General features: G+C 46.8%; 1 protein-coding gene across 1 annotated transcript in view; it reads left to right on the forward strand.

The window, feature by feature from the left end:
* Positions 1-26,817, forward strand: part of MARCHF5 (membrane associated ring-CH-type finger 5) — a 212,255-nt gene that overhangs the window by 90,551 nt on the left and 94,887 nt on the right. The window contains exon 4 of the mRNA XM_069239806.1: positions 21,057-21,240. Coding sequence (XP_069095907.1) covers positions 21,057-21,240 — 184 coding nt within the window. The remainder of the gene's footprint in view (positions 1-21,056; positions 21,241-26,817) is intronic.

Here is a 26,817-nt window from a genome sequence, read left to right on the forward strand (position 1 = left end):
TTAATACTAGTATTCTACTGCACCGGCATGCCTGGCTGCATGTTTCAGGCTTTAAGCCGAAAATACGGCAGCTTCCACTCAATGTTCCTTTTGACAGTCAGCATCTCTCTGGTACTCGAGGAGATGTGATGCTTCAAAAAAACAAAAAGGACACAGAGACGGCTAAGTCCATGGGTGCCCTCCAAACACCAACCCCCAGAGGTTCCTTTTGATACAGTTTTGTGGTGCATCCAAGACCCCCCACTCCAGAAACCTCTTCTACCTTTACAAAGCCAATGCAGCAGTCCCCCTCATATGGTTACGACAAGGGCAGTTTCTGATGGATACACCTACCTGTGGATTCCTCACCAAAAGAATTCTCCCCCTCGCGCCAGCCTCAACGGATTCAACGGAAATTTCTTCTAGCTCTGCACGTCGACGATGACGTCACAATTGCCCGACTCCACGCGACGCCGTATAATGTCATCCAGGCAATAAGAAGCCCTTGTCGACGTGCAGACGTCAGTTCCCTTTTTTCCGTGCCTCCAAGTAACTGTTATTTCTTCGAGGCTCACAGGGAGCTACTGTTTCGAACGACGGTTACAATGTCGCAGCCAAGGAAATCCGGTTTTAAACCATGTAACCAGTGCGGGGGTTGGATGTCGGTTACCGATCCCCATGAGAATTGCCTCTGGTGCCTTAGAAGCCGCATGACTCGACCTCATGGTCGGAGCTGCCAGCGCATGAACCCTAAGGCACTTAAGGAGAGGGAGGCAAAATTGTTCTTTGCTCGGTCCAAGAAAAAGAAGGAGAGGCGTCATCGGAGGGAGTCCTCTTCAAGATCTTCGAGATCTCACCATCACCAAAGTGACTCTCGGCGCCGTCGCGATTCCTGGTGCCGATCGAGCAACGGACGGTCCAGATCAAGATCGGCTTCTCCGTCATCTCGGTGCCGTCCGACGTGGGAGATTAGCCCGACCGTCATCCCTCCACCTCCTACGACCCCGACGTCACCCAGGTCGGTCTTCGAGGTCGAGCCTCGCCAGAGGGTTCTCCTAGTCAGGAGTTACTTGGCCCTTCTTCGGCGTCTATGCCGGCGCCGGTGCAACAATAATACCCGGCTTTCCCGAATCCGGGAACGGATCCTGCGGCGTTCTTGAACGCCATGTTTAAAATTTTTACTTCCATGGTGCCGGGTGGAAGTCAAGCAGGCCCTTTGGCCTTTAATTTAGGCGTTCCGGCGTCTTACAAATCGGCGCCTTTTACTGCATTTTTGCCTACTGCACCCGACGCGGCGCTGATACCCTTGACGTCGCCCAGGAGACCTGCTACGGCGCCGTCTGATTCGCCTCGGATCCGATCCACAGTCAAGGTTCCTGTGGAGCCGGAGGGTCCGGCGTCGGACGGATCCGAGGTTCGGCGCCGTCTGAGATCTTCGGCGTCGGCTGATGCCTTATCGACGCCAGGTCTGGAGTCAAGGCTTCGATCCAGACATCTGGCTCTACGGCTATTGGAGGAGGAAGAATATGCAAGGCAGCACCTGGAAGAGGGTGAGGTTTTGGAGCCTTCTGGTGACTTCCAGGGTCTGGATACAGCCGGTGGCATAGCTACCTCCCCGGAGTGGGATGTAGCTTCCCCTGGAGAGTTCACCGAGGAAGCAGCATCATTCCACGCAGTTATTCGGAAGGCTGCGGACTTTTTAGACCTTCCCCTTCCAGCTGCAGAAGTCAAGAGAAATCTATTGACGGAGGTTTTGCACCCAGCTTCTGTAACTGCTGAGCCTCTTTTGCCCTTTAACGAGGCACTAATGGATCCCATTAAAGACATCTGGAGGAAACCTGTGTCTACCGCAGCTGTCAACAGAGCGGTGGCTCGTCACTATCTGGCGGCACCAGGTGATCCTGTGTTTCTCTCCAAACACCCAACACCGGAGAGTTTAGTGGTACAGGCCTCTTGTTCGTCCAGGTCCTCTCCTGAAGCTCTTTGGGACAAAGGCGGATTCTGCTCTGGAGCGTTTTAAGGAGAGCAGAGCTACTGCGAGATCCTTGGGGCTTCAGTCTTCTGCCTCATCCTCCTTTAGAGGTTATAGGAGGTTTAAAGGATTTGGACGTGGCTCCTCCTTTCGTGGCAGATTTCAGGGACCACAACAGACTGCATCCACCCTGCCATACAGATCTTTCAGGGGCAGGGACAGAGTCTGGACAAGAGGAGCCACCCAGCAGCACTCTGCCTCTTCCTCTTTCTCGGGAGGGGTGCAGCAAGGAAAGCAGCCGTAGTCCTCCTCCACTCCCTGTCCACTTGTCTCCGGTAGGGGGGAGACTTGCCCATTTTCTTCCGATGTGGGAGGTTATAACCTCAGACTCCTGGGTCATCGACATTGTGAAGAAGGGGTACGCTCTTTCCTTTCGGGAATTCCCTCCTCCCTTTCCTCCCCGCCTATCCTTCTGTTCGGAAGACCATCTTCTCCTATTGCAATAGGAAGTGTTGTCCCTATTGGCAAAAGGCGCGATTGAGTTGGTTCCCGAGCAGGAGAGGGGTCAGGGCTGTTATTCAAGATATTTCCTGATCCCCAAAAAGGATGGACGGTTGAGACCGATTTTGGACTTGAGGGTTTTGAATTGGTTCCTCAAACAGGAAAAGTTCAAAATGCTGACCCTTTCACAGGTTCTTTTGGCGTTGAACGAAGGAGACTGGATGGTGTCGGTCGATTTGCAGGACGCGTATTTTCATATTCCGATCCTCAAATCGCACAGGAAGTATCTCCGGTTTGTTGTGGGATCGCAACATTATCAGTTTGCGGTCCTCCTGTTTGGTCTTACTTCAGCACCTCGAGTCTTCACAAAGGTGATGGCGGTGGTAGCGGCAGAGCTCAGAAGAAGGGGGATAGCGGTGTTCCCCTATCTGGACGATTGTTTGATCAAAGCCAACACTCCGGAGCTCGTACGGCAACCTCTCCAGTCGTCAACTCAATTGTTGTATGACCTGGGTTTTTCAGTCAATGTACCCAAATCTCACCTGGAGCCCTCTCAACGCCTCCTGTTCATAGGGGCAGTATTGGACATGACAATGAATCAGGCCTTTCCTCCGCCCCAACAGGTCCAGGACATTCAGGCTTTGATTCCAATGTTTCGAAATGGAGCGGTAGTTCCAGTCCTCAAGGTCCTTTGTCTGCTCGGTCTGTTCGCTTCTTGCATACTGTTAGTCACTCATGCACGCTGGCACATGAGGGCTCTTCAGTGGTGCGTCCGCAGGCAGTGGTTTCAGCACAAAGGGGATCTCGAGGAGTTGATAAAGATCTCCAGAGACACTGCAGTGGATCTTCAGTGGTGGGCAGCGGTCGACAACCTGTCACAAGGAAGGCCGTTCTCGCTGCCCCCACCAGTGGCCACAGTAGTAACGGATGCTTCCACTCTAGGGAGGGGAGCTCATCTGGAGGACCTGGAGTTCAAAGGCCTTTGGTCTCCGGTAGAACAGAGATTACACATCAATCTGTTAGAATTGCGGGCAGTACGTTTTGCTCTCAAGGCCTTCCTTCCTTCCATTCGCGGTCAGTCAGTCCAGATTCTAACGGACAACACTACCGCGATGTGGTATATAAACAAACAGGGAGGAGTGGGGTCGTATCTTCTCTGTAGAGAAGCTCTTCGTCTCTGGTCCTGGCTTCAGGAACACAAGATCTGCTTGGTAGCACATCATTTGGCCGGAGTCCTGAACGTGCGTGCGAATGTTCTCAGTCGACGCAGCTCGGTCGAACCCGAGTGGCGTCTTCATCCAGATCTGGTTCTGTATATCTTCCGGATGTGGGGATATCCACAAATAGATCTGTTTGCAACTCAAGAGAATGCGCAGTGTCCGCTATTTTGCAGCCTCCAGTATCCGGTGCAAGGAGCATTGGGGGACGCGTTTCAGATGTTCTGGAAGGGTCAGTTGCTTTACCCCCCCCCCCATACCCTTGATTCCTCGAGTTCTGAGGAAGATCCGCCAAGACTGATCTCAATTCATCTTGATAGCTCCGGATTGGCCGAGAAGGGTGTGGTATTCAGAACTTCTCCAACTCTCTCAGTGCCCGCCGCTCCGTCTCCCTTACAGGGTGGACCTCCTCTCGCAGTCGCAGGGGCAGATTTTACACCCCCACCTCCAGAGCCTGCACCTTCATGCCTGGAGATTGAACGGGGCAATCTGAGTTCCTTTTCTCTCCCACCAGAAGTGGTGGATGTTATTTTATCGGCCAGGCGACACTCCACCAAATCAATCTATGCTAGTCGTTGGGCTAAATTTGCAGGCTGGTGTGGAGAGAACAGAATCGATCCCTTAAAAGCTGGCTTATCTGACATATTGTCATTTGCTCTTTGTCTGGCACAGAAGGGTTGTGCGATTGCCACAGTCAAAGGTTATGTGTCTGCGCTATCCGCTTTTCTGTGCCTTCCTGATCAGCCATCCTTCTTTAAATCTCCTATTGTTTTAAGGTTTCTAAAGGGACTCACTAAAAAATTTCCACCATCACCATTCGTTATGCCTCAGTGGGACCTTAACTTAGTTTTAGCGTTTCTAATGGGTTCCCCTTTTGAACCGATGCATTCTTGCTCTTTACGGTTGCTAGTTTTCAAGACTGTTTTACTGGTGGCCATAACATCTGCCAGAAGGGTTAGTGAGCTTCACGCTCTTAGTGTAGAACCCCCATACCTTTCTTTCTTTAGGGACAAAGTGGTGTTAAGGACCAAGGTGGCTTTCCTACCGAAGGTGGTTACACCCTTTCACCTGGGGCAGTCGATTACTCTCTCTTCCTTTTACCCTCCACCTCACCCATCCAAGGAGGAAGAGAAGCTCCACCGGCTGGATCAACGAAGAGCGCTGAGCTTTTACGTCGCCAGGACAAGAGAGTTCAGACAAGATGATCAGCTCTTCGTTGGATACGTGGGGAAGAGGAAAGGTAGAGCGGTCCACAAGAGAACGCTATCCAGGTGGGTCATTCTATGTATTAAGAGTTGTTATTCTTTGGCGAAGAAAGAACCACCTGTGGGGCTTCGTGCAAAGCAGCTTCATCGGCTTTGGCTAGAGGTGTTACTGTGGCTGACATCTGCAGGGCAGCGACCTGGGCGTCCCTCCATACTTTTGTCAAACATTACTGTTTGGATTCGGAGGTTAGGAGGAATGGCCATTTTGCTCGCTCGGTGCTGCAGGATTTCTTGGTTTGACCATTCGGGCACCCACCTCCGGAGGTAGTACTGCTTTGGGACTCTATTTTTTGGTGAGGAATCCACAGGTAGGTGTATCCATCAGAAGAATAAGTTACTTACCTTCGGTAACGCTTTTTCTGGTGGATACAGTAACTACCTCTGGATTCCTCACGGTCCCACCCGCCTCCCCGTTGCCTGTCTGGTCAAACCGAGATATCCTTGGGTGAGCATCCTTGGTCTCGTATATATGTATATAACTGATTCATGTATATAGTTGCGGTAACTGTATTTACATTTCCTTTGCAAATTAAGACAGTTCAAAGAAGACTTGTTTGGACTTGGTTTATATATTTATATATATTCCTATCTTGTATTGAGCATTCATTACTGTTATTTATAATATGTATTTATAATAAATGTTCTATTTTCATTCATTCGAGATGAAGATGTACTTTTTAGGGTTAACCTGTTCGCCTCTACGGCACGTAAAAAATGGTGATAGCTGATGTCTGCACGTCGACGAGGGCTTCTTATTGCCTGGATGACGTCATATGGCGTCGCGTGGAGTCGGGCGATTGTGACGTCATCGTCGACGTGCAGAGCTAGAAGAAATTTCCGTCGAGGCTGGCGCGAGGGGAGAATTCTTTTGGTGAGGAATCCACAGGTAGTTACTGTATCCACCAGAAAAAGCGTTACCGAAGGTAAGTAACTTATTCTTTAGGGGCAATAATGGATGAGGTATAAGTAAGGGCGCTATCTCTAAGGGAACTGGGCCCCGAAACCGTCGCCCTACAGCTCTTCCCCCACCCGATCCCCAATCAGACAACACCTGTCCCGGAAAGATTACAGGTGTTTCTGCCTGCTTGGCAGAAATCACCTCAGACTGTTGGGTTCTAGATAGAACACAGGAGTTTATTGTTTGGAACTCAAGCAGACAAACCCCCTCGTCAACACAGATTGTCTGAGGAACATCTGCTCTTTCTTCATGAGAAGGTACAGGCCCTCATGGACAAGAAGGCCATAAAGCCCATCCTGCTTCAACACCACGGAAAGGGTGTATCCTTCCTCTACTTATTATCCCAAAGGAGGACTGCTCCGTCAAGCCCTTTTTCGATCTCGGGCGTCAAGGGGTCACTTCAGATTGGGCCGTAGGGGACAGATGCAGTGGTTGCTTAAATTATCTAGTTTCTCTCACCTCAGAGGCTGCAGGAGAGGGGGCCTGCTGGCAGAGGCTGCAGGAGACTTCGGGGAGTCTAGGAGGGGGGAATCCACAAGGGACTCACTCTGGGGAGCTGGGGAACCTTTTTGGCACCAGATCTCCACTCCCACTCGGGTCAGTGAAAGGAGGTGCAGTGGTGACTTAGGTGTCGGGTCCTTGCGGTTCCGGAGACTGCAGAATCTTTTTTTTTTTATAGTTGGTTGGAGGAAAAGGTCCACTGCTCACAGGAGTCTTGATTCTTTTTCAAAGGCAGTCAGTCCTCCTGGATTTCTGGAGGCTCAGCTGCAGGATGAGCTGTCTTTTGGTGCAGAGTCCGTCAAGGGTTGCAGACACCCAGTGAGGTTTGTACCAGATCAACTGCTAATTTTCTGTTCTTCTGCAGGTGCGACTTTTTAGTGTCTTTGGGCTTCTTAGGTTGTCAGGAGACATTACAGAGAGTGCCAGGTGGCAGCCAGTGTGTTGTCCACCTTTAGGGTGACAACATCCTTTTTATGACTTGAGCATAACCTTGGCCTTAGAGGTCTGATTCAGACCAAAACAAGGTGGAGGAATTTAAAAAGTGGTGTCCTCATCAGCTGATCCACCTTAGGCGTGGGAATGGAATGATGTGGGAACACCTCCTAATATTGCTAATTTTCCCACCTGTCGTGCCGCCAGGAAGTGGGATCAGGACATGGGGTTGGTCATCTCTGTCATTTGGAGGGATCAGAGTTGCATTACAAAGGCGGCTAGGCCTTTGAAGCTTCCCGCTATGGAATGTCCATCCTGCCTGGAGGAGGTGTCAATACCCCCACCCAGTGCAGACTTTTGTCTCTGGCCTCTGAGAACGCTGGCTTTCACCTTAGCGGGTCAGAAACATGGCAAAGATGGCTGAACTGGTCAGGACCAATGAGTCAACACACTAGTAGCTGCTTGGTTTTCAGGAGGCATCTCTAAGTTGCTCTCTGAGTGCATGTATTGGTAAATCCAACACTGGCATCAGTGTGGGTTCACCAATACGAGATGTTTGATAACAAACATCCCTATCTTCAGTGAAGCCATCAAATAGTTGGGGAACTCATAGTGACCAGTGTCCAGCACATGTATTTATAATGGCTTCCGTGGTCACTTAGTATGAGTGAGAATTGGCAAAGACATATCAACGGCATGTCTTCTGGTGCAGATATGCCCTTACATGTAATATAGTGCACCCTGCCTTAGGGCTGTTAGGCCTGCTAGAGGGGTGACTTAAATATATTACATGCAGTGATAGGGGACATGGCACACAGGCTTTGTACAATGTCATGTTTTCCCTTTGTCTGCGCCTAGACACGCAACCTGCAATTGCAGCCTGTCGTGCTTGGTGAGGGGTCCCTAAGGTGGCACAATTCATGCTGCAGCCCTTAGGTACCCTCTTTTGTACCCTAGGCACGAGGGGTACAATTTGCTAGGGACTTTCAGAGGGCGCTAAAGCTTTTGCTGAGCAGGAACCTAGTGCACTTTCAGTCGAAATTACATCAGATACCAGCCAAACGTGGGGGTTAATCATGCCAAAAAGGTTTTCTACACACTCCTACAGTTTGTGGTGAGGAGATTGAGACAGACATCCCTCATTCTAAATGCACCAACCTGGGCACACCAGCCACGGTACCCCACAGTGCAGCTTCCCAAGAGGCTGGACCTTCAGACACAAAAAACACAGCACTCTCAGGCGTCCCAACCTTGAGATCTGGCTCCTGAGGTATTAGAGTGTAGTTACCTCAACTTACCAGAAGAGTGTATTCCCATTCTTAAAGAGGCCTAGAGACACTCCGCCAGGGCCTGTCACACAGCCAAATGGAAACATTTTGTGCGCTACTACCTCCCAAAACATACAAATCCTCTCATAGAACAGGTACAAGATATAGTTTGCCTTCTGCTGTTACAAAAATCAGGCCTAGCCTATATCTCAATCAGAATATATTTGACTGCCGTAGTTGCCTACTGCAGAACAGACAACAGGTTTCCTTATTTAGAATACCTGTTAGTAATGCGTTCAACGAAGGCCTTAAAGGATTTATTCCACCCAAGATTCCCCCTGCTCCACTTCTGAACTTAAACATTGACCTCCTGAGGCTCATGGGTCCTCCGTTATGAACCGCTTCACTCTTGCCTACTGCAATTCCTTTCTTTGAAGGTAGCCTTCCTTCTGGCCATCACTTCCTTAAGATGAGTCAGTCAGATATGTGTTCTTACCGTAGAAGGGCCCTTTTTCCCAGTACACCTAGATAAGACTGGTCCTTGCAACCAATCTAAAATTCCTTTCTAAGGTGGTCTCCAGTTTTGCCCTTAATCAGATGATGGAACTGCCAATCTTCTATTCACAACTACAATCTGTATCAGAACGCTTTCTGCATACGCTTGGTGTCGAAGGGCACTCACGTACTATATTGATGGAACAAAAACATTTCCTACGACCCAACAACTGTTTGTGTCATACTCCAAGCCTCACAAGTGACATGCTGTTTCCGAAGCAGGCGTAGCACATTGGTTAGTTAAATACATATAAACTTGATATGCCAAAGCTAAGAGAACCCTTTCTGCACCTCCTGGACCTCATTTCATTCGTAAGGAAGGGATTCCATCGCTTCTTATAGCATACCATTAACTGACATCTGCAAAGCAGCAATATGGGGTACCCCACATACCTTCACTAAACATTACTTTGTGGACGTTCTGACCAGACACCAAGTTTTAGTTGGCCAGACTGTCCTGCATACACTTTTGCAGTCTTTTGCAACATTCTCTGGTTAAACCACTGCTTTTAGGATGACTGCTTTGCAGTTGGTGCACAGCATATGTATCTACAGCTACGCATGCAGCGAACAGGAAATGTTACTTACCTTGTAAGCATCTGTTCGTGGCATGTGGTGCTGTAGATTTACATGCACCCACCCTCCTCCCCATTCACCTGAGGTTGTTGCAGATTCTTTTATTTTCCGGTCATTCTTATTTTATTTCCTTTGCAAGATAATTTTTACTGTATTCTCAGTCTCGTGCTCCGTGTGGGAAAAACAGTCTAACAGTAAAACTAGTGACCATGTGCAATACCACTGATAGTTGAAGTCATTAGACCCAGACCAGAAAAGACTTCCTTTGAAGTAAAACAGGTGGTACACACCCAAGCCCAACACTAGATAGCGGACTTATGCACAGCAGATGAATCTACTGCACTACAAGCCACAAACAGATGCTTACGGGGTAAGTAACACTTTTCCTTTTTGTTGCGCAAGGACTGTTGCAAACAGTTGCCTGTGACTGATCCTCATCAGATTTGCCTGTGGTACCTGGGGTTGAGCCACGACTCTGTGGCTTGGACTGACTACGCGTTGATGAACCCGAAAGCCATACGAGACTATGAGACAAAACTACATTGCCAAGCACCAGTAGACTTAGCATTGAGACAAGTCAAAGTCAAAAGTTTGGTCCTGGTCCTGTTCAAGATCCAGTCATTTCAGAATTCACTCCAGAAGTAGGTCTTCGTCTCAGTCACAGTCTTCAGGTAAGTCTGAGACAAAACACAAGAAATCTAAGCAGAATTCTGCCCCTTCTTGACACTTTTATTCCTCTAAGAAGGTGCGGGGCAGCGACATACACCTCGATCTCACTCCTGAAGTCATTCAACTTTACAGCTGATCCCGCCTTGTTCCAGCACAACCGGAGTTCTCTTGTAGGGGATTTCCATGATACGTTATAAGCACTGAATAGTCCCGCCCCTGTGTGGGGATCCCCTAGCACATCTTTAAAATGTCTTCTTAAGTGGGAGTTTTCTCCCTTCCTCACGAAGATCTGTGAAGACACTTAAGAAAGAGACAAATAATGCAGCTTATGTACCTAGGCTATGCTGAATGAGCTCTTCATCTTAAATCAAAAAAAGGGCCAGCACATTCTAATTTGAGAGTAATTTGTAAACAGAATGAATCTCCCTCACAAATCCCTTTTGCATGCTAGAGATGGAGAGGAGGGTAGAGAAGCCCCATAGGCTGCCATTACATGGCTAAAATAGAGACTGTGCCTTTAAGAACTGAGTCCACCAATATCGCATCATGCTCAACCGGTGGCAGTTGCATTAGTTCTTTTTCTGGCTCCTATTAACAGGACCACAGAGCATTGAGCTTCACTTCTGAATTTTACTGCCAACTACTATACTCTTTCCCCACCTTTTTCTGTCATTTTCTGACAGGATTTTTTCTTTATTATCAAAAATGCAATCTCTTTTCGGTAAGTGCCCTGACTGGGGGAGAAAAAAGGCCAAGACAGATCCTCACAGAGTATGTATTCTCTGTCTTCCAGATTCCCATATACCAAGCATGTGCCAAATGTGCAAGACCTTTTCTAGGTGCACTCTTCATGACGGGGAGAACATTCACCTTCAGGGTGCAGGGGAGCAGAGAAAGCAGAACACTCAATCTAAAGGTGGGACCTCAGGGCAGGTAGAAGCTTAGTCCTCTACCAAGGCTCTTTCATCGGCCTCTGGAGGGCATGCCAGTCAAAGAAAGACTGAGAAACGTTGTCGATCCTGGTCGACGTTGAGAACAGTTACAGCGCCAACCTGTTTACTGCCAATCCAACATCGAAGAACCACAGCAGATCGACTTTGAGGTGAAGGGGACCGATGGCGATGATAACACAGTGGGCCCACAGATGGGCATCAATGTCGAGGAGCCCATTGATGACGAGGCTCTCTCACCGGTCACCATAGAGGTCTTTATTGACACATCATGGTAATTCGACAGCAAGGTCAAGATCGATGTTGAGATGCACCTGATCACTGGCAACACATACTCTGACTTTGCGACGTTGTGCGCTATCGAAAAGTAGGTTGACGTCGAGGGAACAAGGAAGGTTGAAGTCAGTCTCTATTTCAGACTCCCCACGACTTCAAGAAGTGCGCAGAAAATGGAGACAAATCTACAGTTTCTGATTACTCTCACACCTATTCTCCACTAAGGGAGTCACCATCTGACCCTCCAGTACCTTCTACGCTTTCTTCTCCACAGCAGACTCCTCCACCAACAACCCCTACGAGAACCAGATCTCATTCTCCTTCAAGGCATCATTCAAATCATCACTCCAGGCACTGTCAACATAGTTCACGACACTCGCCTATAGTGCCAGGACACTCACACCATTGGCATTACTATACAAAGTCTTGATCAGTATACACTAATGATACTTCCTCCACAGGTACAGGGAGATATTTCCTGACTCTCTCTGACTCTCCATCTCAACGCATCTCACCAGTGGATGATATTTCTACCTTTAAAAAAAAATATTAGTGACAGGTGCTGCTAAATTAAACCTACTAATGTCTGCACAAAACCGGTCATTTTCGAGACATTGCAGCATAGATCAGCCTCACTTCCCTTGCTACCCCTGGTTCCAGGTCTCCTAGAACCAGCAATGAATCTTTTCCTAACCCCGTCATCGATCAAGCCTGCGCCATCAAGACCCCAGAAAAAGTATCATCCTCCCGCCAAGCTCTGGCCTTCCTACACAGGGACCCAACTCCAGACTTGGTGGTTGTGGTGTCCACGATAAAACATGACACAGCTCCTACTTCCATGGTTCCACCAGTTCAAAGAGAGCTGTGAACTGGATTCCGTGGGTTGAAAAGTCTGCAATATTGCAGCAACTACAATGAAGGCGGCATGTGCCACTACCTTATTAGGCCACTAAGACTGAGCCCTCTGGGGATTGCTACAACAGTTTATTGACCATCTCCTTAGGGATAAAAGAGAGGACTTTAATAAGATTTTAATCTTTAATCTCTACTAGCAGCACACGAATACTGCCACTGGGTCTCTCTCTGACGACATTCGTGACTTAGATTCACCTCTCTAAAGCCAAGTGGAAACAAAGCATACTCCACTTAACATTCACATGTACTATTCTCTTTGGTTCTCACACAGATGATGAGATGACGAGGATGCAGGCAGAGCTAGAGACATTAAAAGGCGCTGGTCTAGAAAAACCTAGAGTCCAGAAACTTTCAGGCCTTTCCAACACTGTTTTTCTGTTTTTCTTCACAGAGGGTTCAAGCCCCTTGTTTGTATCAAGGTCGCCAACAGTCTATTACACAGACCAGTACCAGCAGTCTTACCAGCCCTGGGAGAGAAAGCAGGCTAGAGAAAGATCAAACTAACGGCCTACTCAGGGAGGCAACCAACCAACAGGATCAAAGCCCTGATTCATCTCTTCCCCCTCTCATGTTACTCACTCCGGTATGGGGAAGCATCAAGCATTACATGAAAGAGTGACAAAAAATCATGCAAGGCACCTGGATTCTAAATATTGTTCCCAATGGATATTGTCTCAGATTCACCAGTCCCCCACTGTCTATGCCTCCAAAACTTTCCACATTCCACTGTTCCACCCCCGAAAGCACAAAGTATTCATTTACCCATACCTAGATGATTGGCTAATCAAGGCATCCACATTTCAAGAGGCTCAACTTCACTACAATTGGACATACAATCTCCTGAAATGGCTGGGTTTTCAGGTCAACCATGTGAAATCAAGCCCTGTCCCAGTACAAATAATATACTACCTGGTGGGGAGGGGGCCTCCATCAACAAACTCTAGGCAAACGTGTTTTGTTTGGAGGAGAGACGCTTATCAATCCTTAAATCTCAAGCTCTCATGACACACTCGTCCTACTGTGAGAACAGTATCCTCTCTCCTCAGTTTGACGCCTTTCTGTATATTCTGACCACGAATGCCCATCTCCACAGGAAACCCTTGCAGAAAGGCCTCGAGGACCAATGGGACCGACTGACTGGCATTTGGGACAAAAGGATTTAGCTATCCCATCATGCGAAACTGCCATTGAAATGGTGGTGCTTTCCAGCCAGTATCCTATGAGGCACACAATTCCATCTGGAGATTCCTCTACAAACTATAGTCACAGAGGCCTCTCTCCTAGGATGGAGAGCCCACATGGACCACCTCCAAATTCAGGGCAAGTGGTTGCAGAGAGACTCCCCATATCACATCAACCTCCTGAAGCTGCACGCAGTTCATCTGGTGCTGATAGCGTTCCCTCCATCATTCAATTCCAACATCCTGCTGGTTCAGACAGACAATACATCAACCATGTACTACCTCAACAAGCAGAGAGAGACGAGGTCCAGGCCCTTGTCTCACAAAGCCCAAACAATCTGGAGTTGGCTTCTAGCCAGGGATTTATCTATAACTGTGACTCGCCTTCCAGGAGTACAAAATACCCAAGCCGATTCTCTCATCAAACTCCTCCAAGAAAACCATGAGTGAATCTTAAACTACGATGTTGTTGAAAACATATTTCAACGCTGGGGAACTCAGGCCGTCGACTTGTTCGCCACTGCAGAAAACACCAACGCATCGAGGTACTTCCAGCCAGAACCATGGGGATTGCCTTATGGATCAACTGGTCCAACAGATTTCTCTGCGCTTTTCCACTGAGCCCCCAAATCCCGCCAGTCATCATCAAACTGTCTATCTTGAGAGCCAAGATGATACTCATAGCTTTGGAATGTCCATGTCAGTGGTGGCTCAAGGACCGCCTTTACCAGTCCATCCGTCCACATCGCAAGCTGCCATGCAGACCAGGTCTATTTGATGAAATTTGGAGGCCAGATGGTGTACCCCAATCTCTCCTCTTTGAATTTGGTGACATGGCTCCTGAGCTAGTGCAGTATATGGACATTTGAATCTGCAGCAAGACTGCATTGACAGCCTCAAAGAGGCAAAGTTGCCTTCCACAAGCTCTGCATATTCTTTCAAATGAAAGAGATTCTGATTATGGTGTTAATCTAAGAACAAAGACCCTACCACTTGCCAGGAAGATGTCATTCTTCCATACTTAATCCGTTTGGCATAATCTGGCTTGCAATTCTCTTCTGTAAATGTTCACCTGGCAGCGCTTACTGCATGTAGAAAATGTTCTTCACAAACCTCTTTTTCCAGAATCCCTTTCATCAAGGATTTCTTAGAGGGTTTGAAAAAGGTCCTTCCTCCCATTAGGCACCTTTTTCCTCCTTGGGAGCTAAATATAGTTCTTTCACGCTTTATTCAAGATCCCTTCAAACCCATACATAAGGCCTCTCTTCAACACTTATCTTGGAAAACTGCTTTCCTGGTGGCCATCACATCTGCCCGCAGAGTTAGTGAAATCCAGGTCACATGAACCATACACCGCATTTCATTCTAACAAAGTAGTCATGAGGACTCACCTGAAATTCCTCGATAAGGTGGTTTGGGACATTCATGTCAACCAATCAATATCTTTGCCAATATTTTTTCAGATCTCCTCTACTCCAGCTGAAAGATCTGTCCATTCCCTGGAAGTAAAACGAGTTCTAAAATTCTACCTGGACAAGACACGAAGCATTCGCAAATCGGACCAATTGTTTAGCAACTGTGGTCCTCTCCGTACAGGCTTAGCCACCTCTAAGCAATCAATTTTGCAATGGATAGTCTCATGTATTTTACTGTGCTATAAAAAAACTAAGAAAAGACTTCCTTCTAGACCAAAAACACACTCTACTTGAGAGAAAGCATCTACTACTGCTTTGCTGTGCAATATTCCTATCCCAGAGATTTGCAAAGCAGCATCCTGGGAATCCGTTTACACATTCACTTAACCCTATTGCCTAGACTCTGACGCTAGAGCAGACACTCAAGTAGGGCAGGCTTCCCTTAGAAGACCCATTTGCCTGATTTTTTTTTTTCTAGTTCATCCTCTGTCTCTTCCCCGGCTCTCTGTAGGGATGGTCTTGCTATTCTATTCAGTGCTTATGACTGTAGGATGCTGGCCTGGTGTGTAGTGAGCACCCATGGTGTTATCACCGTATACTAGGTCAAGGTATCCCTTTTTAGTGAGGTGTAGACACTGTTTAGGAAGCCAGGCTCTCTAGAGGTTGCTGTGGATGAGCAGCCAAGACTTATCCAGGAGACATGCAAAGCTTATGCAACACCACTACAGTCACACAGCTCTTACACACATGAAAGAACCTCACAGTGTTATACAAATAAAGTTACTTTATAATGGTAACACAAATACTAAAATACTGTATAGGCAATACTCCACCAGTAGGTGAGTAAACACACTATTATGTACACATTAGAAGTCAGTGATTAGCATAGAAAGCAATAGCAAATAGTAAAACGGTATAAAATAGCGAAGGCCCTAGGGGGAGACCAAACCATATACTAAGTAATTGGAATGTGAAAGGCAGTCCCCCACCCAAGGAGGTGAAATCAGCAGAGAGGAGCTGGAGGAACTAGGAACCCCAAAAGGTAAGTACCAGGGTGCTTCCCAACCCCAACGGAGGTCATTATGCAGTCAGTCAGTGGTGCAGAAAAGCACCAATAAGCCTTGGCAAATGCAGCTGTCTGTGAAGAAGGGTTTGCAAGGCTTAAGAGGACCAGCAAGGCCCAGGGAACTCGACCCAAGGAGTGGACTCCAAGGTGACCCTCAGGAGCTGGGAGAGTAACAAGAAGAGGAAGCAGCCCCCACAAGCGACCCACGGGCAGCAGACACAGGAGTCGCAGTGAGGCCTACTCAACACATCTGAAGAGGAGTCCAACGTCACTGGAGCAGCAGGCAGGAGACTGTGTTTTGCAGGGAAGAGTGCTGGAGGCTGAAGAGCCCTTGAAGGAGGAACAAAAGTCCTTGGTAGCTGCAAGAGTCACTGTGCACAGGGGTACTGTCCTGCGGGGAGAGGCAAGGCTTACAGTCTCCCAAGTTGGACAGCTGGTGGAGAGGTCCAAGGGGACCACACTGGACCACCACCTGTGATGCAGGATCCATGCAGTTCCTGGAGGAGAGAGGATCCATGCAGCCAGTCGTTGTTGCAGTTGGTGTCTGCGGATGCAGGGGAGTGACTCCTTTACTGAAAGGGAGATTCCTTATTGCTTCTTGTGCAGGCTGAAGAGTCGTTGCCATAGATGATGCACAGTCAGGGAAATGTTGCAGTTGCTGGAAGGAGCCGGAGAAACAATGTTGCAGAGATGAGTCGTTATTGTAGTTGCAGATTGTCTGTTCCTGGAGGGTCCAGTTGCAATCCTGGTGGCCAGATGATGAAGTAAAACGATTCAGAGGGGTCCTGCTGCAATCTTGCACGTCGAATCTGGAGACCCTAAGTAGCCCAGGAAGGGGTATTGGTCACCTAGCAGGGTGACCTCCTATCAGGAGGGGGCTGAACGTCACCTGCCCAACCTGGCCGCTCAGATTCTCCCAGGGGCCTCTGCCCACCTTTGATTCAAGATGGCAGAAGCGAGTGGCCACTTAAGCTCTGGGCACCCCCCTTGGGCTGGTGATGGACAAGGGAGTGGTCACTCCCCTTTCAGTTTTCCAGTTTCGTGCCAGAGCAGGGACCGGGGGTCCCTGGACTAGTGCTAACCAGTTTATGCAAGGAGGGTACCAAATGTGCCCTTCAAAGCATACCAGTGGCTTGGGGAGGCTAGCTCCCCCCCAAGCCATGTAACACCTATTTCCAAATGGAAAGAGGGAGGTGCCTCCCTCTTCCAAAGGAAATCTTTTGTTCTGCCTTCCTCTGCTTGAGCTAGTCAAGCAGCAGAAGGGCAGAAATCTGTCTGTGGGGTGGCAGCAACGTGAGCTGCCTGGAAAACCCCAGAAGACCGGTAGGAGCAATGCTGAGGGACCTCTAAGGAGCCCCCAGAGTGCATGGAAACATACAACCATTACTTGCAACTGTATTGGGGTATGATTTCGACATGTTTGATACCAAACATACCAGGTTCAGAATTACCATCATGTAGCAGGACACAGATAGTGAGTGGCCTGTGTCCAGTACATGGGTAAAATGGCTTCCCCACACTTACGAAGTCCAGGGAAATGGAGCTGGCTTTCGTAGGGGCACCTCTGCTCATGTAGGGGTTCCCTCACACACAGGTACCTGCACCCTGCACTGTGGTCTAGGAGGGTCTACCATAGGAGTGACTTATAGTGACCTGTAGTGAAAGGGTGCAATGCACCTTTTCACGCAGGCTGCTGCAATGGCTGACCTGCAGACACATTTTGCATGGTCTCCCATGGGTGGCACAATACATGCTGCAGACCATGGGGAACCCCTGGTGTCCAAATGCCCTGAGTACCTAAGTACCATATACTAGGGACGTATACGGGGGGCAGCTGAATACCAGTTGTGTGGTTTGCTAAGTCCCAAGCAACCACATTTAGAGGGAGAGAGCAGTCGCTGGGGTCCAGGTTAGCAGGATAGCAGTGAACACAGTTAAAACACACTGACGGTGGGCAAAAAGTGGGGGTAACCATGCCAAAAAAAGAGGGTACTTTCCTACAATGACTATACATGGAAATCCCCTACAAGAGAAGGAACAGTTTCTTACCTGTAACTCCAGTTCTCTCGTAGGGAATTTCCAGGATAAGTCATAAGGAACCCTCCATTCTCCCCAGGAGAATAGACAGAGGTATCAATGCACACTAGATAGGTCTCACATTGCTTTAAAAAAGAATGGAAGTAACTGCCACCAGCTGAACATTATGGGCTACTGGTGTTCTCTGAGTTCTTGAAGGCACAGTCTTTATTTTAGCCATGTGATGGCAGCCTACGGGGCTACTCTGTTCTCCTCTCCTTCATCTTTATCATGCAAATCTTTTTTGGGGGAAATTCATTCTATTTACAAAATACTCTCCAATTATAATGTGCTGGCCCTTTTTTTTAAGATGAGGAGTTCAGTCAGTGTAGCCTAGGAGCATAGGCTGCATTGTTTGTCACTTTCTTAAGTGTCTTTACAGTCCTTCCTGAAGAACAGCGAAAACTCCCACTTTTGGGAGATATTTTAAAGAAGTGCTCCAAGGTCCCCACATGTGGGTGAGTCTATTGAGTGCTTATGAATTGTCCTGGAAATTCCCCTACAAGAGAACTGAAGTTACAGGTAAGAAACTGTTCCTTTTTGGGGATGTCCACGACTCTTAAACACATCGAAGAGTTCTGAGAGGCCATGCTCTGACTCTTCGAATCCTTGCGGTATACCTGTGGCACGCCTGCGGGGGGCCTCAGAGAGCCAAGAGGTTCTCCACCTGGATTACTGCCGGTGGCTTAGTCGTCGCCCCCAGCTGGACCCTCCAAGTGTCATATGGTGCCGTCATCAGTCTCAACTCTCTCCAGTGCATGATCCATGCCGGTTCCCGGTACTTCAGCATCAGCGCTGACTCCATCAATACCGGAAACTGAGGCTCCAATTTTCATCTATGGTGCCGAGTTGGCGCAGGTCTGGCCTCGACTAACGCATGTCCTGCAGTACCTGTGTAGCAGGGATTGGGATAATGATTCTGATGCGGGTGTTGAGATCGACCAACTTTATCAAGAAAATTGTTATGACTGCTTGCAGGAGGCCATTGGCCTTGAGATATCTCCCTTAAATCGGGGCTCCACGGCCCCCCACCGTACCCCCTCCACCACCCACCCCTCACCCTCAGTCCACCACCCACCCCTCACCCTCAGTCCTGCCACTGAGGAGAATCCTTGACCACCAGCTCCCCACTTTAAAGGTCAAGACCAGTGTTCTTACCAAAGTCCTTCAGCCATGGCAAAAATCCACAAAGCCCCTCTTGGCTTTTTAACGAGGCACTTACGGATACTTTGTTGGGTATGTGGGACAAACCTCGCTGTGGCCCCCAGTTCACCACCCAGTTGCACTGGCCACTGTCCGGGTCCTGGTGAGCTTGTGTTCTTATCTGAAAGATTGGTGGTTTAGGCCTTTGCAAGTAGAAGTAACCTCATTACATTCCGTCCTACGACCCCTGATCAAGAGTCAGAATGGGTGAAACGTTTGACAAAGGAGTCTTCTCATCCACCAGCTTGGTGCTTTGATTAGTGAATGCCAGCTACGTGGTGGGACGCAGTTCTCGTGCTCTTTGGGATTTGGTGGTTCAAGTCTTTCCAGGAGTCTCTAAATATCTTTGATCTATCCTCTCCAGGCAATACAGGATGGTCACGTTCATGCTTCTTGTGGCTGAGGCACCACTGATTCGATCAAGCGTGCCGTTCCATCAGTGTCTCCATTCGCCACCATGCTTGGCAACAGTCTACTGGTCTTTCAGGTGATATTCAGTCATCCCTCAAGGACATGCTGCTCGACAGGCTCGTTTGATTGAGGACAGGCAGGCTCTGCGATTGAGTGGTTCAATAAGACCACGGCCATAGGACACTCCCCAGATTTGTCTGCCCCACCTTGTCCAACTTCATCAGCCCTACCGCTTCTTTCACAGCTTTGGCAGAGGCCAGTTTTGCTAAGCACAGCCATCTGTTAGGAGGTAGGACCCGATGGACAGTGCCAGGAGGCCCTGTGCTTCTGGAAATGGCTGGACCACTAAAATGTTTTCCAAGTTGTGAATCATTTGGTTAGATCATTGAATGACAGGACGAACAAGCTCAGCCGTCTATCTGCGCACTAGTGGCAGTTACACCAGGAGGTGTGCAAGGCCTCTTCCACAACGGAGGAGATCCTTGGCTCGACTTGCGTGTCACTGCTGAGAGTGCACAATTTTAGCACGTTGGAGTTTCCAAGGCATCTCTCGTCCGGCAACTTGTTCTGCCTCAAGTAGGACTCCTTTATGCATTTCTGCCAATACCATTCCTGCCCTGAGTTCTCAAGATGATGAGGACCAACCGGGTGCAATTCAACCTAGTGGCTCTGAATTGAGCACAGAGAAGAACTCCTCAGCTTCAGCATCTGTCCTCCAATCAGCTGCACCGGAGGTAGGAGCAAGAGGGCAAAATTCTGCACTGGGCCTTTCTAATCTCCACCATCATGCTCTGAGATTGAGCAGCGACAAATGACCCCCTTTGACCTTCCTCCGGAGGTAGTTGATATCATCTTAGTAGCTAGGCATCGATCGATTTAAAACTATATACACCTGTCATTGGCACAGATTTTTGGCTTAGTGTGGTACTCAGCAGATAGCCCCATACCCCTCTAGCCAAAGTTATGACGTTTTGTTATTTGTTTGATCTTTAGTCTGGCAGGGCTTTCATTTTTTGCAGAGTTAAATGGTATCCCTCCACCTAACACTACTTGGAGTACACCTGGTCATTGGTTGCTATTAAAAAAAAATTACGTTTTTTCATTTATAACCCTCACCCACTGTAGTAGGTCCCACAATTTTACAGATCAGATCCAGAGTTGCAGCTGACCTATATAGGCTTCAGGAGACTATAATTACATGGGAGTAACAGTTTCTGTACTCAAAGAAGACTGTTTGTATCCAAGGTTGTCGTCTTTAAATAACATAATTTAAAGCACATTTGTTTGTTGAAAAGTTGATACCGTGGGTACGGACTTGATTATGGCACGTTCAAGATGATCAGCACTGCTTCTTTAGTGGGGCCAGTAGTCTATTGATTTCTTCAACACGCCCCCCCCAAACCGGCCCCAGCCCTTGCTGAGACATGGGATTATTTAGATGATGGATCATGCAAGCAGGGAAGGCCTGCATTTCTGATTTTAAAAGCTTAGTCTGAAAGTTAAAAAGTTTTTTGTTTCTAGGATTTCTGCAATACATATTTTAAAGGTAATTTTGTGACTATTGTGTAAGTTGTACATAACTACAAGATGTTTATGATTGTTTAAAGTAATTTCTTAAAAGGCAGTTACAGAAATTGTGGTGCAAGTGTTGTTAATTCTTTAATGTTTAGGTTGTAGGTCATAAAGAAGGTCTTGATGTCATGGAAAGAGCTGATCCATTATTCCTTTTGATCGGTCTGCCTACAATACCAGTAATGTTGATCTTGGGAAAGATGATTCGCTGGGAGGATTATGTACTAAGATTGTGGCGAAAATATTCAAATAAATTACAGATTTTGAACAGTATATTCCCAGGTAAGTTTTTTGCTTTATTGTGTAAGAAAGTTCCAAACTAGCAGTATTTAAATCTGCTTTACAGGCGAATTACATTTCTATACTTAGTGTTAGATATGATGTTCTATTTAGCTAATTCGTTTTGTGCTCCAAAAAAAGATTAATCCTTCATTCTTAATCATTTTATAAAGAGTACACCGTTTGAGGTTTTATGTTTTTTAAACCCTGGTTACCACTTTTCGAGCTGCCACTGCAAGTAATCATTTGTGTTGTTGCTTTTTAAGACTATAGTATTTATTTTATCCTTGGGTGTAACATTTGATCTCCTTTATGTGCTCTTTCTAAAAATCCTTATCTTTAAAATATTTTAAAATACTATCACAACAATTCTGCCATCAAAACAATTATTTTCTAAAGTGTGTGTATTTGTATATGCAAAGTATGTGTAGTTGCTTTACCCATGAGCGGATGGATCCTTTTAGATTGACTATTCTCCATCCATAAGCTTAGAAACACCTACTCCCGTCCAGCCTACTCCTACATCAACTTAATTTATCTCCTCATTTTCTGTACCATGTTCACCAACTTCACCTACCAGTGACCCATCTGGCCATACCCTTCTACCAATTGCTAGAGAAAATGTGCCTCAATGTCTATCATAGCTACATTTATATAAAAGGTGTGCTAGTTTCCCTCCTCTGCTTAATCCAAACCCACCAGCCTTCATACCTCTTAACAAACATCCCACTTGTCCTTCTTTGTTCTTCTCACACTGACTGGACTCCAGTATTATATCTTTCACAGATTCCCATGCTTGAATCTTCCCTGTCGTCATGGTGGGAATCCCACTGTAACAGCAATAAAAAGCAGTACTAATAGATAGGCCCTAGAAACCCCTTTGAAAACTATAGACATTTATAACCAATTTACATTGGCTGGAAGTTTGGATGTATTAAAACAATCGGAGCAGAGACCTTGAAGTCACTTCAGTCATTCTCAAAGAGTCTTTGTCTCTTAAAATAACTCCCATTGCAGTGCTTAGGGAATGTCACCTGCCAAGAAGCCCTTCTGCAACTGTAATTGGCAAATATCCATTTGAGATTCCCATGAGGTATTTCTGTCGTGCTTGGGTCGAGGCGCAATTTGAGATAGTGTGCATCCTCTTACACCCTAAAGCCATAACAGAGCTCAAACCCACACATATTATTTCTTGCAGCGAACATTGGGCTTGATAAAGTTCGGACTTCAAGTCAAGGTCTCCTTCTAAATCCTGTTCCTCTCCATCAGAATTGTATTACATAAGGAAAAGAAGCATGAAGATGACTCGGTGAGACAGTGCTTGACACTTGAGCAGTCAGTCCCCTCCTCACCCAGTCAAGTTATCCTTGGTCCCAGAACTCACATACACCAGATGAGCTTTCAGCAACGGCAATGCCTGCGCCAGTCCAGGTCCCTGACTGCTCCCCTGCCATTGGCATCTTTCACAACACTCATACTGGGCTGTTTGGAATTTCTGGCACCAGGGAATGTTCTGGCCTTCTTACTTTACTATAAGATGGCTATGTTTCCCCGTTCAGCATTCCCTTGTGGAGCATCTCTGAGCCATCACTCGCAAGAGGTGGAGATCGGAGTTCTCTGGCAGGAATCACACTCCTGGAGATGTAGGCCAACCACTTGGCTTTGAAAGCTTTCCTTTCATCTATCAAGGGGGGGGGGCTGGAACAGGTGCTTATGGACAGCAACACTGCAAGATGGTATTGAACAAGCAGGGTGGAGTGGGGTCCCGAGCCCTGTACCAGGAGGTACTACATCTCTAGAAATAGCTGAACCTTCAAGGGATTTTCCTGATGATGAAGCACCAGGCAGGATCTTTGAATGCCAGGGCAGTGACACCTAGCATATCACAAGTGTCAGTTAGATTCAGAGGTGGCATGATGTCTGTTCCACAAATGGGGAGAACCTTAACCCAATCTATTGCCACTGCCAAGAAAGCGCAGTCAGCAATTCTGTGCATTCGATTTTCCAAGCCATCTATCACTTCCTGCCGATACCTCCTCTGCCTTCTGATATGAAAAAGATCAGGACTGACTGGGCCCAAATCAACCTAGTGGCCACAGATTAGGCATGAAAAGTATGATATCCAGCACTCCTGAACTTGGACAAGTGCTCTCAAATGAGACTACCCATCCAGAAGGACCTGCTTTCGCATCCCCTGGGCTGGTTTCTGCACCCGGACCTTCTCCATCTTCATGCATTAAGTCTGAACAATGACAGTTGAACACATTTGACCTTCCTCTGGAGGTGTTTGATGTCATATTGGCTGTTAGCAGTCACAAATAGAAATTTTATGCGCCTGTTATTGGGACTGATTTGTGGTTTGGTACGGTACACGCTAGATTGACGCTTAGCTGATGTTCTGTTGTCTTTGTCTTGCGCCCAGGAAGGCTTTGCTTTTGACACAGTTAAAGGCTACTTTTCTGTCCTTTTTATGGTGCCGGACCAGCCCTTATTTAAATCACTGTCTGTGATGTGTTTTTTGAAAGGCTTACAAAACGTTTTCACTCCAGTATTGGAACTTTCATAGATTCACATGCTTGAATTTCCCCATCGCCTAGATGGGAATTCCCCCTGTTGCATTGGCTCTCATTGTACCAATGAGGCTGCTGGCTTTGGGTGACAGCATCCGCTGAATTGTGGGGAACTGAGTTCGATTCCACACCATGTGACAACTGTCGGCCTAATCTGGTTCCGTCCAGCTAGGAGCGCCTCCCTTAAGCAGGAGTGATCTGTGGCAACTGGGTACATGACATTGTGACTGCTCAGGGAAATCGTAGTGGATCAGATCTCTTCCTTTTTCTTTGCTACATTCATCTCAGGCATGCAAAAACATACAGAACAGGCAGTGGTTCAATAAGATTTATTGAATCAGGTGCGTCCTGGATAAAATGACATGAGGTGCAATAATTAGGATTATAAACCATACTAGCAGAAGAATGGTGACAAGAAAAGTGAAACACAAGAAAAGTCCCACCATACTGTCACTATACAAGATGTGTGATTCCTGCCAGTGTCACTAAAGTTCTATATTAGAGCACAGCAGGATAAGTTCTAATCTGCCCTTCTGAGACACCCTCCCATGTAGGCCAGGGAACTGGTAGTTCCAGCGAGCAGCTGTAGCGAAGTCAGACAGCATGCAGTAGTAGTCATCTGGCTGGAACCTCCCTTCAGAGTGAAACAATGTCATGCTAAGAAATATAAATACTTTCTAAGCGAAAAGACAGCAAGATAAAGGAAAATAAAATCTCACCACAAATGTGATTGTTTCTTTAAGATTAAAATGAAATATTTGAAATATTACTAGGCTAAAGGGCCCAGACAGCAGACCTAGGTGATAAAAAAAAAAAACATACCCACAAACATCACCCCTTGTCTGTTCAGAAGTGGTAAAGCAGCCTAGACCGCAAGTTAAAAACAACTAAAATGCAGTACTTTAAAACATATATCAATAGAGACAAGTCAAAACCTACTCAAGCAGGTAAATTAGAGAAAATTAAAGTGGACAATTTTAAAATTTAGCAGTGGTGCCAATAAAACCAAACTTTAAAAGTGAATGTCATTTTGAAAATTTCCAATCACAGCTGGGACAATTGACTCAAGGAAATATTCCAATTCTGCAGGTGGTATTGTGATCAAATCGGTGCCAAGGAAAACAAAAGTGCACTCATGTTCCAAAGACCGAGCTCCACCTGAGGCAGCAGCAGCATTCAGTGGTGTGCCAAATGTTGAGGCAAGAGCAGCATGATCCATAAAGGGCAGCTCATAAATGGCTTCCTGTAGCAAACACACCCTCAATGCATGCATGTCTGGTAATGAGCCCTCAGCGAGAACATCAACAGATCAGCGTCCAATGAAAGTAAGTGCCGCTTAGAAAGACATATTTCCAGTGCACATTCGAAAAGGCACCAGAGGCACTGAAACATGGAATGCATACAATCCAAAACCAGTCTGAGTGACAGAGACCAGTTACACTCTAGTTCTTCCAGGAGTGGTGCTCCGAAATACTGCATCATGTGTTTACGACACAGTTGCGCTGGTGGAAGCGCCATCAATCCTCCTTTTTGCTTTGGGACAGCCAATGCGAATAGATAAAACAGCAAGATGCCACCTATTATAGCCAAAGTAATAGGAAACCCCTTGAAAATACTTGAGAATATAGAGAGCATGGCTGAAGGTATTATGCCAAATATAGAGGTGAAGGTGCTCCAGAACCAACAGCCTTAAAGAAATGTACAATCCCTCTAGTACTGGACACGTTAGAAATCCGTCCCATGAGTTCACCAAAGTGTCTCGGAAAGTTTGCATTTAAAAGGGACTGTATCTCTGAGCTCGTCACTAGGAGTGCATAGGTCTCGCTTACAGATGTCATCGACACATGTTTTTGGAACAATAGAGCTTTTAGTCTGCTTAACTTGTCAAAATTCACATTTGAAGTAGAAATGTGAGGCTATTGTCTGCTACTTTAGTCTGTGAAGTGGCGGTAAAAAGTACTTTACAGCAACAGGTGACAGTTTGGGAGACAAAAGCTACATAAGCAATTCTGGCTCTCATTCCGCAATGGCTCTCAATATTAAGAAGCACATAGCTTCCATTAAAGAGCACCGAGAACACTGGTCTAATCAAGAGGATTGAAACTCCTTTCAGATAGCAAGCTAAATTTGCTGCCGAAGCATTTCACGCCCTGTGCAAGGACAGCTGCTTAGAAACCATTGAGTGGCTCACAGAAGTCTTGCATTCACTACCGCTAAGAAAGACCTCTTTCATGCCATTGAGGCATGTGTATGAAAAGGGTAGCTCCCATACCTCACTGATATAACTATCTCCTAGCCTTTCATATCTGCCCACTGGAATGCGCTTCAAGCAAGATGTGAATTGCAGTGTTGAAATACGCAGAGTGATAACCCCATGCATTAACTATTCAGCAGATGGAATTTCGGCCACAGTAAAAGGCAACCTTTTCAACTTTTCAATGTTTAACATAGCATAAGTTGCTTCCTTCTTAGCCATTATTGTTGCTCTTGCGTCAAGTTAAATGCTGAAAAGATGTCCCTTGCACCAACATGTTTTCAGGGAACGTGACCAGATTTGAAAGTTTGTTGGTCCATCCCAACTGTATAATGGACCTGCTCCGGCTCGGTCCATTTTGTAGAAATGACATGTCACTTTGTACAATGTCTATTGCAGATGAAACAATGTTATTTAAAATGTATATGTTGTCATACAAGGTGTTAATCCCATTATCTACAACAGCTAATGATTTCTGTAAATTTTCCTGATCTATTGCCTTAACCGGGCAGCAACTTCTTGTTGGGAAAGTTTTCAAATTTCAGTGTAACTTGCATATAAGAAACACTTTTTACGTTCCCTTTTGGGGCCTAATAGGAAATCCTGTAAGTCTGTTGTTGGACAGGAGGCTGAGGTGTTCTTTAACAGCATCTAGTGAGGAACTTTATAACCATTGCTGGCATAATTTCCCTACACTGTATGTTGTTACTATACCTGAACGTTCTGATGACACAGCGATGGTCTGGTCTACTAGTT

Source organism: Pleurodeles waltl, chromosome 6, assembly GCF_031143425.1.
Source record: "Pleurodeles waltl isolate 20211129_DDA chromosome 6, aPleWal1.hap1.20221129, whole genome shotgun sequence".
NCBI classification, from domain to species: domain Eukaryota; kingdom Metazoa; phylum Chordata; class Amphibia; order Caudata; family Salamandridae; genus Pleurodeles; species Pleurodeles waltl.